General features: G+C 34.1%; 2 protein-coding genes and 1 long non-coding RNA gene across 3 annotated transcripts in view; 2 read left to right on the top strand and 1 right to left on the bottom strand.

The window, feature by feature from the left end:
- Positions 1 to 1,688: 1,688 nt before the first annotated feature.
- Positions 1,689 to 2,690, top strand: LOC116098392 (taste receptor type 2 member 123-like). Its single transcript, XM_031381025.1, has one exon. It carries the CDS (start codon positions 1,689 to 1,691, stop codon positions 2,688 to 2,690), a length of 1,002 nt encoding a protein of 333 aa, XP_031236885.1.
- Positions 2,691 to 9,030: 6,340 nt separating this feature from the next.
- LOC116100026 (taste receptor type 2 member 116-like) lies at positions 9,031 to 9,966 on the top strand. The gene has a single exon (XM_031384078.1). The coding sequence runs from the start codon at positions 9,031 to 9,033 to the stop codon at positions 9,964 to 9,966; it is 936 nt and encodes a 311-aa protein (XP_031239938.1).
- Positions 9,967 to 15,440: 5,474 nt separating this feature from the next.
- Positions 15,441 to 15,954, bottom strand: part of LOC116098391 — a 6,779-nt gene continuing 6,265 nt past the window's right edge. The window contains exon 2 of the long non-coding RNA XR_004121825.1: positions 15,441 to 15,686. This is a non-coding gene — a long non-coding RNA (uncharacterized LOC116098391). The remainder of the gene's footprint in view (positions 15,687 to 15,954) is intronic.

Here is a 15,954-nt window from a genome sequence, read left to right as displayed (position 1 = left end):
AGAAAACTACCAAGGACCATTCCATCTCTATGCTTGTGGTATGTTTGCTACCAATTTTATTTTTTCCTTAAACTTTGTGGATTCTTGTCTGATTTCATTATCAATATATTTATCTCCTGATTGTAGTGTACTTGTCAAAATTTAAATTATATAGGATTGATTGTCTTTGCATATTGTGTTTTTAGGGGCCTATAAGGAGTGTAGAGTCAGTCTTTCACAATAAAATTCTCCTGGATTCGCTGTCAGATATGATAATTAAGATACTTGTATTTCTGTTTATGGTAGCATGTAATATATTATCCTCTTTACTTTAATAACCGCTTGAATAGGATGGTTGTAACCATGTTTTTTATTCCCATCTTGCCCAGATTGTGTATCATACTTCATCTGTCTTGGTGACCAAAGTGATGGTTACAGAAACGTTAGAAGTAGGCAAGGAAAGGTAGATAGAAAGTTTCAGGTCTTTGCTGCTAATAAATGCATCAACTTATGGACAGGAGGAGGTAAGACTGAGGAAGACTCTTCCTATGCAGAGGAACTCACATACCTTAAGCACAGCTCCAGCGACCATCTAACATACCTCATTGCTACACATGGAACAATATTTCAAAGATTGATAAATACTTAACACTATGTGATGATAACTTGGAATTCTGTTTAGGACACTATCAAAAAACTATTAACAAAGCTGTGCATTGGGGAAACAAATTTGCAATCCCAGCTAATTGTAAGGCTGAGATGAGAGAATCATAAGCTCACAGTTCAAGGCTTGTCGAGACTACAGAGTGGCATTAATTGAAGACTAGGCAATTCATTGAGACTTTCTTACAATATAAAGTCAAAAAAAAAAAAAAAAGCTAGATGTACGGCTTGTCAGATAGAACACTTTCCTGACATGAATGTCTGGATTTAACTATTACTTTTGCAATAAATAAAATACAACACAGGACTATTGTTATGTTACTAAGCATGATCTAGATACATGATTTTAGAATGAGTGAGAATTTTTATTGAAATAAGAGTAAAAGAGAGATAATTTTCCATAAGCGTGTGTTCATGGATATATGTTATATACATATGTAGGTTATTGCCCATATGGATTAATGTAAATTAAAATGAACAGTATAATTACTGCAGATGTGAACATAAAATATGTGATCGCCAAAAAGATTTTTAGACAATTTAAGTATTATGTACAAATAATTTTGAGCAATGTACAAATAGATTTATATTATGTATATATGCATAATAAACATTTTGATTCATTTATTTAACAAAAATATTTATAAATACTTATAAATCATTACCTGAGGAACTGTCAATATACTTAATATTTAACACTGACCAGAACTCATGTTGTGTGACTAAAATGTGAAGATAGAGGAAAAGTGAAAATAATGCAAATAAATATATGTGGTTTTTTTTTTTTTTGTAGGTCAACATGTGAGAATTCAGCATTTTATTCAACTTCAGAAAATTGGATTTGAGATACTAGATGAAGCAGAGTTCATCTCTTCGGATGAAAAAACTAAGATTTTGATCAAGAAATTATGAAACAATTCCTGGGAAATTTGGTGTTTCCTAGTCAGTAATGTGTAAATGGGATTTTGAAGAATGAATATTTTGAATTTTCACCAACCAATATGTAGAGCTTTTTTAAACACATCAGAGACATCATAAATTGGAGCATGTTCTCACAGAAAGTAAACTACAGCCATTTGTTAGCATTTGCAATCACCGTCTATGTGGAAATAGTAACAGGAATCTTAGGAAATGGATTCATAGCATTAGTGAATATCATGGACTTGGTCAAGAGAAGAAGTATCTCTTCAGTGGATCGGATTCTTACTGCTTTAGCTCTTACCAGACTCATTTATGTGTTGTCTATGTTCATTTGTATATTGTTATGCATACTGTGCCCACATTTGCCTATAGAATCAGAAATGCTTACAGCAATGGGTATTATCTGGGTAGTCAACAACCATTTTAGCATCTGGCTTGCTACATGCCTCAGTGTCTTTTATTTCCTTAAGATAGCCAACTTTTCTAATTCTTTTTTTCTTTACCTAAAGTGGAGAGTTAAAAAAGTGGTATTAGTGATAATACTGATGTCACTGATTTTCTTGACTTTGAACATTTTATCTTTAGGCATCTATGATCATTTTTCAATTGATGTTTATGAAGGCAATATGTCTTATAGTTTTAGGAATTCAACACAATTTCTCAGAATTTTCTCATTTACAAACTCATCCAATGTTTTCTTAATCACCTACTCATCCCAAGTTTTCTTACCCATCAACTCCCTGTTCATGCTCATACCCTTCACAGTATCCCTTTTAGCCTTTGTCATGCTCATCTTCTCACTGTGGAAGCATAACAAGAAGATGCAGGTCAATGTTAAACATCCTAGAGACGCCAGCACCATGGCCCACATTAAAGCCTTGCAAACTGGGCTCTCCTTCCTGCTGCTGTATACAGTATACTTACTTCTCATTATCATAGGAATTGTGAACGTTGGATTGATGAAGAAAATAGTAATACTTTTATTTGACCACATTTCTGGAGCAGTTTTTCTTATAAGCCACTCATTTGTGCTGATTCTGGGAAACAGTAAGCTGAGACATGCCACTCTTTCTGCACTGACTTGTCTAAGGTGCTGGTCCAAAGATATGAACACTATGGGTCCCTAATAAATTCCAGAGTATATTATGCAAACCCTTGAAGATGGTCAGTTCATAGAAAAAAGTTATGTTATAGGGGAAAAAGAAAAAGTGGAGCTTCATAGTTGGGAGTGGTAATACACAGGAGGATAGGACAAGGTTGAAGGAGACTAGCATTATATAAGTGATCTCAACAGGAAATGGGAGAGGAGAGATTTTATGCAATGAAGAGGGAGATAAATATTAGAGGATGACGAAGTGTCAGATATGTAAAATGACAATAAGGATGGAATCATGCTAATCTAAGAAAACCTGTAATGTATTTCATTCAGAATATATATATATATATATATATATATATATATATATATATATATATACATACACACACACACATATAATGTATATATTTGTTTATGTATATGTATATATATGTATATATATTTTTTAAATGAACTTTTCTTATATAGCCTGACAGTATTCTTTCTAATAGTCAATGACCACAAGATAAAAACTCCAAAAACAACCAGGATAAATCTTTTGTGTTGTTGACTAGGGCTTTCCAAGAGACTCCTGAAACAACAAGCCTCTTGCTGTTGCCATTGGTTAATTCCTAGAGGTGGAAAGTAAGTCCCAATTTCTGTTGATACAATGAACTTTAGAAAGAGGAACTTCAGAGATGGAACTGATCTCTCTGCATTCTTCCTGAGAACTAGTTTCATAGTATCAGAATTCACTGTAGAAGATCACAAAAGAAGAAGATAAGTAAGAATCCTATCCCACTATGATACTTATGAACCACAACCATGAGCATTGACCACCATTGCACAACAGCCCTATTGGTCCACTACAGGTACACATATCTTGGTGGAAACAAGTTTCTCTGTAATTGGACTCAAGAGCTTTTTAACAAGAGAAATACCATTCCTGGTACAGGGAAACTTAGCTAATTACTCACAAGCTAACTGAGTGAAATTATGGTTATTGGAGGAGAATCTACAGCAACTAATTTACTAAGTCAGCATAATACCTGACAACAATATATGAACATGTGCCAATATACTCATACATCAATGTAACCTTCATCTGTCATCAAGAAAACAAATCCTCAAAATGGATGAGGATGGGTATGGAGAACCACAACCAAACAAATGCAGAGTTAGGAAGCCCAGTCCTAGTAAGTATATTTATAAAGCAGTTAACACTTAAGACCCAGAGAAGAACATGGAAGAGAGACAGAAATATTGAAAGAGTTAAAGAATCAAGGACTTTGAGTTCATGTAATTTAGCAGCACTGGGAGATATATCCTTAAAGACATATGAACATGACCACAAGGAGGTCACCAACAAATATGTCTAAATGGATAAGGGAAAGCCTACAAACCATCAAACGTTCAGAAAGATCCACAGACCTGAGTAAAGCTGGAAGCAGTAGAGGTAGTCCTCCCCAGGGAAGAGCAAATCAATCTGCTCTCTAGTACTGAAAGGTCATTTCTGAAAACACACAAATATTATATGGTCATATATACACATTTATACAAATATAAATATATAATATATAACATATAATATATATAAATATATGTGTATGTTATGTGGATGTATGTTCATGTGTATATATTATATTTATATATGTATAATCAATCTATCATATAGATAAATAGATATAGATAGAAATACATACATTTTTACAATAGAAATAAAGGCCACAAAAAGGAAATGGGGAGAGGTGTTTGCAACATCTTGGAAGGAGGAAAGGAAATAGAGAAGTGTAATTAAATATAATGTAATTAAATGTAATATAATTAAAATACAATCTCAAAAACAAAACTAATCAATCCATCAGAGTACATTAGAAACATATTGTGAATAGTCATACAATATTATTGTCACATCCAATATTAGTCAGTGTAATGGGGGAAAATAAGTTGGAATTTTCATTGTGTATAAATGTAACACAAAATATATTAACAATATATTCTTATTAAAATATTATTTGGTAAGATTTGTCTTCTAATATATTTATATTATGGCTTTTCTGCATAACACTTACATATTTTCTGCATAACATTTACACATTACTATTTGGAATAAGAACTAACTAGATGCAATATACCCTTAGCACATGAGATTATGTATACTTTTATATTAGGATATTCAATACAGAATACTTTTCTATCATCTTAAATATTTTGAATTTTGTGTTATTCTTAAACTTCTAAAATTTAATATGTGAGATATATGTATTCATTTCAAAATATTTACTGTTTAATTGCATGAAAACATCCTTCAAATAGAAGAGTGAGCCCATAGGACGATATTCTTACATTTCTATTCTCATTAATTTATTTGCTTATTCAATTAATAAATACAAATGCCTGTTGAACATCTGTTACTTGGTGATATTTTCATAGAATTTGAAATTTATAAAATGAAATATTGGAGTCTGTAATATATTAAAATGGTAAGCCATGTATGTAGCTATAATCTCTATTCTTCACAGCTTTATAGTGTTCATATATGTACTAAGTAGGTTTTAGGTTTCTCATGTAAAGAAACCTAAATAAATCTTCTGGAGTTATTTATCTTTAGTTGTCTTACAAATTACTAATTGTGAGGTTTTGTAAGGATAACAAGGGAAAGAATAAAGATCAGACATACGTACATAAAAGGCTTTGCCACTCCGTTGGAGTAGAGTCATTAGAGTACATGGGGTGGCCATGCCCTAGTCAACAAAATCATGTTCACTAAGCATTTCATTTGGTCAGGCCTTCTTCCTCTCTACATATGCCTGCAGATTTCCCACAGGGTGGCTGGGCCACAGTACAATGGCTTGATATTTCTTTGGATCATAGCTGACTAGGACTACTAATTGCTTCCATCTCTTGGAAACTTGCAATGTATGCCTCGTAAAGAAGAATCACAGGAAACTCTTGCCACAGGCCAGCCAGTCTGGGCCTCCCTCAACCAGTGGGAGAAACAGGGTCCTAGTCAGGTAGACAAGGTGTTGGCGAAGAAATCACAAACAGACACAACACAAGGGAGTGCAGTATCTGAATGTAATTTCTACAAAGTGAAAATCAGGCTTATATAGTATACAGAGAATGGGGCAAATAATAGAAGTCACGTAGGCAGGAGACGGCTACATCAAGGTCAGTGAGAACAAGCAGCCAGGTGCAAGGCGGAGGAGCAGTGGTGTCCTTCTTCTTGGGCTGTTTTGGTAGCCTTAAGATAAATTCTCTGGGTCTGTCTGAGGCAAGTAGCTGAAGGTTGTAGCATTCCTTGGCTGTAACATAGACAATTAGTGACAGAAGCCCTACAACTTCTCTCTGGTAGTAAAACAATTCTTCCTTGTGTGAGACTGCTCTGATAATAAGTGCCTAACTGCTATCTCTAACTCTTGAGACACCCTGTCTGGTAAGACAGCTTCTTTGTAAAAATTACAAGCTAATTACAGCCAGGAAATCAATTAGGATTATTGAAACACTGTGGAGGCCAGGAAATAATGTTTAATCTCAGTTTAGCTAATAAAGAAATATTTCTTAGGGCACCTTTATGCCTGAATAAAGAAAGCATGCAGATATCTCCACAGACTTTAGCAGAGACCAATCTGGAACACATCTGAGCTAGGAGAAGTCAGTGACTGACTACCTCAGGAAACTGGCTCCTTTTGAAGCGTAGGCCTCAGGTCCATGATCAGGTTTTTAGGCCTGTCATACAGACACAACTGAAGTAGACGAGTTCTGTGTGACAAACTCTCATGTTCCATCCAGCTAAAATAATTTGAATCCTGTGTCCTAAATGTGGATGTGCCACTGGTATTGGTGGATCATGTGGTAGACTTAATTTTTTTTGATAGTGTCTGTGGAGTCTCCATAATGGTTCCCAGAGAGGATGCATCCATTTGAATTTCTCTAAAAGTAAATAAACATCCCCTTCTGCATCATTTGTTGTTAGTTGTAAGAAGTGCAGTGAGTATTTAGCATAAGTAAGGTTGCAAATTCTGTCTCTAGCACCACTGGAAAAATAATTCAATAACAGGAAGACAAACTTGTTTCAGTAAATGTGAGAAAAGTATAACATAAGGTAGTGGACAATTATAGAAAGCACCAGCTAAATGTTTCCAATTTGTGCACTATTTTGAGCATCTGCTACTCTATCTACTTACCCATTTTATCAGGTTGGGAAGTCTACTTTGTCCTACAATTTAATAGTATATTCAGAGTAGATCTCTTAAATATCAAGAGATAAAAGGGAATGATCAGTAATTTTAATAATATGTTTTTATGATTTTTCTTAAACAAAAATGTCAATGACCTAGAGTCTAATAGGATTTTATTATGAGATAGTGGGTAACTTATTATAGATATGTAGGCTTAAATAAAGAACATTTTAAAGTGAACTATGATAAGCTCAATAAATTTGATTATTAGATTTAGGTTTAATCATTATATGAAACTTATCATGAAAGAATAATTGAGTAAGACATGCAGATATCTCATAAACATACATATATAAAAGATTTATTTTTGAGTGAAAATATGTCTGTCTGAGGAAATGTAATTTTTCACTCCTTCGCATAACCATAAAGAAAACTACTTTCCTATAGGGACCTTTGTTCAGGTGAAAACTTTATGTTGCTATAATCAATTCAGAATCAAAATACAGTGATGGCCTCAGAGAAGTCTTTTCGTGCTTAGTGTGCCCTCAATACATACTTGTGTAGAGAAGTCCAAGCATATGCCATCTCAACATATACACTACAGAACCTCCACAGCAAGATTCTTTATATTCCTTTTTGTCCTTTTCTCCAGAGTTCAGTTTTGCTACATGGAAGGAGCAATGTTAGAGTCAGCCTCTTGGTTTCACATAGATGGAAAGTATATATATCAAATTTTTAGTAAATTTTGTAAAATATGCCCATTGTGTCCCTGCTATATTGTCTCCAAATTTCTTTGCCTTGAATGAAGGGAAAGAATATATTTTTCTGTAAAATCTCTTGCCTAGGCATAGTTGTAGTGATAAGTATAGCTAATTGTTAGCCTTCGTAGTTTCTCTGTCTTTCTCATTATTTTTAAATATTGATACTGCATCTGGGGACTGAGTATAGGGTGAGCCATATACATATACACTGGAATAAATATGATACACATTTTTCTGTTTATTTACTATTCATCTTGTATTATTGACCCTTTACTTACATTATAGCTATCAAAGAAGAAAGAAGGACCAGGAAACATTACTTTTCCCAAATTTTGTAATGTCATGTGTCTTCATGCCTTCAGAAAAAAAGGTGAACTGATGTTGGCATAGTATAGGGAAGAAAAATAAATCTACAGGTCCCTAGTGACTATAGATAGATGTACCTTATAGAGCAATGTCAGCCATAAAAGAAAAAGGTCTCCTGCTGTGCATGTAGTCTCATTTCCCTTAGGGAATGATTCCTGAGACTGAAAAGATTTTCATACGTATGTTTGAATAGAGTCATAAATCAGTACAATTTTACACAATATTTGCAGTCAGTGTTCATATATATATGTACACACATACACACACACACACACACACACACACACACACACACACACACACATATATATACTAGCATTTTTAAACAGCATCACCTTAAAAATGATCAGCATGCCATACTTGAGCTACATGATTCAGACATGCTGAATGGTTGAAAAAAATGATATTGAGATGATGGGTTTTGTATTTAAATAATGTATGCATGGATATTGGCATGAGCATTCCTTTGCATAAAATCAAATGGTGAATATATATTTTCACACTACAGAACCTTTGGAAAGTAATGATTTTCTTGATATTATTTGGTTATGGTGAATTTATAGTAAGCGATTTACATATTGTTCATAGGTTTGAAACCTATCTGATTCAAAAAGTTCTAAAGTCATGTGATACTAAGGAATTACTACGCACAAATTCAGATTGTTGCTGCCTTATATAAAGGAGAGACATTTTTATATGATTTACCTAATTCTCATGTTAACAGATATTAAAATATATATATAAGAAAGCGAACAGAACAATAAAGAATGTAAATAAATATATCTTCATTTGCTTCTCATCACAAGAGATCAACATTTCCTTCACCAAAATTTGCAACATCTCTAGGCTGCTATGTGTAATGCAAACCACATCTAGATGGAGCTCAGTTCTTCTCTATAGGGAAATACAAGACTTTTATGATGGAAAGAATGAAATCATTAGCAAGACATAATGGCTTCTTTGGGATTAGACCTGTACCTTGTTTACGGAACATGATATGGAGCTTTGTTTATTCAATATGCACATTTTAGCATCATGAATCTTAGACTGTGACAATAGAAATTGAAGCATCCAAGTGAAGATGAATGGTGTCCTACAGATCACATTTATAGTCATTCTGAATGTGGAATTTACAATTGGCATCTTTGGCAATGGGTTCATAGCAGTGGTGAACATAAAGGACTTGGTCAAGGGAAGAAAGATCTCTTCAGTGGATCAGATCCTCATTGCTCTGGCCATCTCCAGAACTGCACTGCTGTTGTTAATATTAGTGAGTTGGTGGATATATATGCTTTACCCAGGACAATGGATGACTGAAAGAATAGTTGGCATAGTACACAGTATATGGACAACATTCAATCAGAGTAGTCTCTGTTTTGCTACAACTCTCAGCATCTTTTGTGTTTTCAAGATAGCAAATTTTTCCAACCCTATTTTCCTTTATTTAAAGGTCAGAGTTAAAAAAGTTATGACAGGGACATTGATAATATCTTTGGTTCTCTTGTGCTTAAATATTATAGTTATTAATGCACATGAGAACATTTTAATCACTGAATATAATGTAACTATTTGTAACAACTTGATTGTGAATAACACACGGCTTTCTATGTCATTTACATTTGCCAACACTGTATTTCTGTTCATACCTTTTGCTGTGTCACTGGTCACTTTTCTCCTTCTCATTTTTTCCCTCTGGAAACATCAGAGGAAGATGCGAAACAGTACCCATGGATGCAGAGATGCCAGCACTAAGGCCCACATCAGAGCCTTGCAGACATTGATTGCCTCCATCATCCTGTACTCCATTTTCTTCCTGTCTCTTGTTGTCAAGGTTTGGAGTTCTCTCCTTCTGGAGAGAATGCTGCTGCTTTTGATCACAGAGGCTTCAAGAATAGCCTTTCCCTCGGTGCACTCCTGGGTCCTGATTCTGGGTAATTCTAAGCTGAGAAAGGCTTTTCTCTCTGTACTCTTGTGGCTGAGGTGCAGGCATAAAGAAGGAAACCCTAGAGTGTACTGATCTGGGGTTCATTTCTGTGAATGACCTTGCATATCTTAGAGGAAAACAGATTAACATAAAATCTTTGTATTTATAAATTTTTAGGTCTGAATTACAAAAAAGATGTGTATTATATTTTCAAATTACAAGATAATGTTTAATAAGTGATTTCAACTTACAAGATAAGTACTCTCTAAGCATCTTCCAGTCTTTGTAGAACCTATAAAAACATGTTTGTTGGATAAAAAATTACATAAATGTAGATTACTTGAATGTAAGAATGATTATACCAAACATTAATTTTATAACAGTTTATTCCTTTTAGCTTTCTCAGACTAAGAAAACTAGATACAGAATATGTAGTTACACATATGGATTAAAGTACAACTTTATATTTTTAAATATTTTACTTGATAGTTTTCTTTGTTTGTTTGTTTGTCTTTTTCACCTATCACAAGCTTGGATTATCTTGGATGAAGAAACTTCAACTGAGGAAATACCTCCTTCTAACTGGGCAGCCACCATGTGTGTGTAATATTTTACTGATTTATGATTGATGGGTAGGCACAACTCACTTTTCTTAGTTCACCTATGGGATGGTGGTTCAGGTTTGTATAATGGAGCATACTGAGGTATCCATGAAAAGCAAGTTGACAATCAGCATTCCTCCATGGCCTTTTCATCAGTTTCTGCTTCCAGATTGTTGTCTTGATTGACTAACCTGATTTCCCTTCAAGACTACCTGAGTTACAAGTTGAAATAGATACTTTTGCCGGGTGGTGGTGGCGCATGCCTTTGATCCCAGCACTTGGGAGGCAGAGGCAGGCAGCTTTCTGAGTTCGAGGCCAGCCTGGTCTACAGAGTGAGTTCCAGGGCAGCCAGGGCTACACAGAGAAACCCTGTCTTGAAAAAACAAACAAACAAACAAACAAAAAACAAAAAACAACAACAAAAAAGAAATAGATACTTTCTTCCCAAGCTTGCTTTTTTAGTCATAATGTTGTTACAACAGTTAACAGCAAACTAGGATGTATATTTAAAAATATTTTTCTATGTGAAAAGCTTAAAAATGACATAAATCATACAGATTATGGGAAATAATATAGGATGTTCATCATTTAAAATGTAAGATTCAACTAACAATTTTCAATAACATTTTTACATCATGTATCTGCATTTTACTAGGTTGGATAACAACTAGTTTTTCATAGGAACAAAGCTTTATAGTAAATTGTAACTGACTAACAGGAAATAAATGTGGATTGTTTTATGTGGTTCGATGCATGAATGACACAAATGAGAGGTTTAAAAGGGAAATTATTCTGCAGGCCCTCAGGTCTTAGAGAGCAGGATAAATGGACATATGCAACCTTGGGAGGTGGGAAGAATGAGGACCCTCAAGTATTTACCAGAGATCTGGGAGGTAGGATTGATTTGCAATGCCACAGTCAAAAATTCTAACTCAGAACTAGTCCTATCTAAAAGAACTCCAGGGACAAAATGGAGAAGAGCCTGAGGGAAAAGAGGTCCAGTGACAGGTCCAAATTAGGTTCCAGCTCAAAGGGATCCTCCAAGTCCTGACATACTGATGCTATGGTGTACTTAGAGATAGGAGCCTAGAATGGTTGCCCTCTGAGAGGCCCAACAAGTAGCTGAGTGAGATGCAGTTACTTTCACCCGACCAATGGACAGAAGTCAGGGACCCCTGTGGCTGAATTAGGGAAAAGCTGGAAGAAGCTGATGAATAGGGCCACCCCATAGGAAGACCAGCAGTCTCAATTAGCTGGTTCAAGGCCCCTGGTGCATATATAGCAGAAGACTGCATGGTCTGTCCTAAGTGAGAGAAGATGTACTTCAACCTCCAAAAACTTGAGGCCCCAGAGAGTGGGGAGTCTTGGTGTTAGGTGGTGCAGGTGAAGACATCCTCTTGGAGATAGGGGAGGAAGAATGGGATGATGAACTATGGGCGGGCAGACTGGGAGAAGAATAACAACTGGAATGTAAAAAAGACTAAAGATAATTTTTTTTAAAAAATTAATTTTTAAAGAATTTTTAAAATAATAGAGTTGCAAGAAGGGTTAGAAGAAGGAATTACGGGCATAATATAATATATATATATATGTATATACAATATATATATATATATATATATATATATATATATATGATGGAGTGGTTCATGTCTATAGTAATTTTAAATTTTATACTTCATTTAATAATAAGAATTTTCAAGTTACTGTTTTCACTGTTGCTGTTGTTTGGGTAGGTTCTTTTTTAGTTCTTCTTATAGAATGTCTATGTTGGTTTATTTGTTTAAAAATATAAACATTTCATAAACATCTTTTCTGCTCTCGACTTAACTAAAGTTCAAGCAATGATGCCTATATTTTTGGTTCACGTATTTGGAGATATCTGGAGAAACAGATACCATTAAATAAAATGTGGGTGTTTTCAATATTAAAGCAAATGCTTTGATATTTATGTAGCAAATAATTTGTGTACTTCATACCTTTCCTCCTCACAGGTTTGATGAAATGTTTTTTCATGTGAGAAAGCTAAGATTCAGATAAGGAAAAGGCTTAGCAGTAAGTTGCTAGCATTTTTGCCATTTCCTTTCATATATATAGTTACTCTACTCCGATGTACATAGTCTTTGCTTTCTCTCATTTTTATGAAATTTTAATAGTTTATATAGCATATAATAGTTTATATAATATATAAATATTATATAAAAATAAAAAGTGATATATGTATCTTTAATGAAGACAACTTTAATAACACATATGCATAAATTTATTTTAAATCTGATTATTCATACCCTAGATACTAAATTTGCTTTTTTTCACAGTAACAATATACAAGTGGACAGAGAGTGACAAAGGAAAGAACAGATTCAGAGGCAGAGAATAAGATTGAGAGAGCAAGAAAAGAGAGAAAGAGAAGTCATAGAATAAAGGAAAATAAGCAACTGAGCAACAAATATAGGATGGAAATATATCAAATATAGAACAAAATATATATAAAAGTCCTAAAAGAAATATGTTAGTTAATATAAAATGGCACAATTATAATTCAGTATTATATATATACATATATTGCTCATACATTTTTATGTATTTTATTTCATATGTTTTATCTCATACATATATGACTTGGAAAAATAGTTGAAAATATGTCAAAAAAGTCATAAGAGCATAAGCTGAGCTTGGTGATTCTATGCCTATAATCCTATCTACTCTGGAGGCTGAGAAAGGAAGATCAGGAGTCAGTTTCAGTATAGTGCATAAAATTCCTCCAAACATTAGTATAAAATTAATTAATATGTAGAAAAAGTCATAAGAGCATAAGCTGAGCTTGATGGTTCTATGCCTATAATCCTATCTACTCTGGAGGCTGAGAAAGGAAGATCAGGAGCCAATTTCAGCATTGTGTATAAAATTCCTCCAAACATTAGTATAAAATTAATTAATTTAAGTAATTTAAAAATTAAATTAACATTTAACTATTAAGTATAAGAAGGAGCGAGGCCACCCTACAGACTCAATCCCAAGTCACACGCTCCATAGAAAGTATCAGCAACATAGCTCAGCAGGTAAAGACTTGATTCCTACCCTGAGGACCTGAGTTCTAACACTGGGTACCAAAGAGGAGAGAGCAACTTCTGTAAAGTGCCATCTGAATCTTAAAAACCCATGACAGAGACACACATACACAGACACACACACACACAGCACACACAGACATACATATAGACACACACATATACACACATACACATAGAAACATCCACACATAAACATATATATGTTATTTATGTATATATAAACATATACATATATATACATATACATAAAAACTTAAATTATTGAAAAAAGTAACTTTCATCATATTTAATCGGAAAGAAGGGTATGTATAGCTTAGAAAGATTTTTTTTTACTTCTAGTAACAGATAATAACTTATACCTTATCTAACCCTAATAAGTGTTTTTCAGAAACCAGATGAAATATGTACACATATTAGTTGCTGCTCTAAGTGTTTTTGTTGTTGTTGGTTGTGTTGTATGTGTGTGTGTATGTGTGTATGTGTAGTAGGAATGTTCTTTAGCATAGGGGAAGATTTAGGGATGGCATCTCTGCTGAAAGGCAAGGAGGGGGCACCTTCTGATAGTCTCCCTGAAGCTGAGGGCATGACTGCTCCATGAACCCAAGATGTTTTTGGAAGGAATTCAAGGCTCTTGAGAGCTGTGTGTGCAAGGATCAAAGAAACTAACCTCATGCACCTGGGCATGGGGAAAAATATTTACTGTAAGATATGAAGAAGTGGGCATGCTTTTGCTGTGAGAAAGTGCTAAGAAATTGTGCTACATGATTGTTGTTAGATTCTATTTTTAGCCTCACTGTGCTTTACTATAAAGGATTTCTCCCATTAAAGGCTTATTGCCATTGCCAGCAGAGTGGTGGTCCTCTCATTCAGTCGCCCTCTCTACTTCAGCCTCACCCTTGTCGGCTGGCTCCGACATGTATGTGTTTGTGTTTACTTCTTATAAATAACTACAACATGATCCATCTTCAGATAATTATACAGAAATAAATTTTCCTGGGAGATCCAAAGTAAATAGGAAATAATTAGTAAGAAAGCAACCTACATAACCATTCCTAATTTTACTTCATGAAGCTAAAGTATTTATTTAAATAATCCATGAATTTTGAGGAAGTTTTATATCATCTTCTGATGACTGGGGTTCATACACCAATTTAGTCTTTCCCTGAATTCCCCACCCAATGGGTTTTAAAATTTTGCCTGTGTTATCTGAACTTGGTGAATTAAATTTACATGGAGACTAGACAAGACAAAACCTTGCAAAACAGTAAAGAATGTTTGTGTTTATTTGCATGCTAGCAAATTAGAATTCAGCTTGAGTTTGAAAATCAGTAACTATAAATCAGGAACAATAAGAAGGAAATAGTATATTCCTAGTTGAGATTACCCCTGGTTAGTGATACAATTTGCATTTGTAATTTTTGTTAATGTCCCCAAAACATTGTAAACAATTCTGACTTAGTCAGAGAAAAAAAGAAGAATGTCAATTTGAGGAACACTTATGAAGTGTTCATCTTCTGAAGACTGAGGGTAATACACCACTTTAGACCTTCCCTGAATTTCCCCACAGTGGGTTTTAAAATTTTACTTATGTGATCTGTACTTGGTGAATTCAATTTACATAGAGACTAGGCAAGACAAGACCTTGCAAAACAGTAAAGAATGTTTGTCTTTATTTGTATGCTAGCAAATTAGAATTCAGGTTGAGTTTGAAAATCAGTAACTGTAGATTAGGGACAATATAATGGAAATAGTACATCCATAGTTGAGATTACCCCAGATTTGTGATACAATTTGCATTTGTAATTTTTGTTAATGTCCCCAAAGCATTGTAAACAATTGTGAGTTTGTCAGAGGAAAAAACAAAAAACCAAAAAAAACCAAAAAAACAATGTTTCTATTCTAGCAGATAATTAAATTCACACTACTCAGGCTAGCTCCCAATTGGTTTCTTCATGAAATGGAAAACACACTTGTTCATCTAGTCCACAGAGGCCATCCAGGTTGAAAAAACAGACAAGGGAAGATGGATGTCTGTACCACCTGTGATAGCAGAGTCTTCATACATCTGCATTGCTTCAAGTCTCAGCAAGTTTTATCTTTTTAAGATAGCCAAATTATCCAATATCACATATTTTTCCTGAAATAAAAAGACAAATAACATTCCTTTGCTTCTGCTCAGAATTCAGTGCTTTTGTTTCCTAAAGATTCCAGGTAACATTATTAGACAATACAACTTGCCTGAACCAATTCAGGTAAATAAATATGTAGGAAAAATGTATCATGGAAGACAAAATTGAGGCTCATTTTCAACTTGTCAAATACGACTATTTATTTTAGGAAACTCTTCATGGTATTACATCCCTGCTTCATTTCCCTTTGTTTACTGTCTGTGTGAGCAAACATCC

This window comes from Mastomys coucha, unplaced genomic scaffold (assembly GCF_008632895.1).
Source record: "Mastomys coucha isolate ucsf_1 unplaced genomic scaffold, UCSF_Mcou_1 pScaffold20, whole genome shotgun sequence".
NCBI lineage: Eukaryota > Metazoa > Chordata > Mammalia > Rodentia > Muridae > Mastomys > Mastomys coucha.
This window is presented reverse-complemented; position numbering and strand designations above follow the sequence as displayed.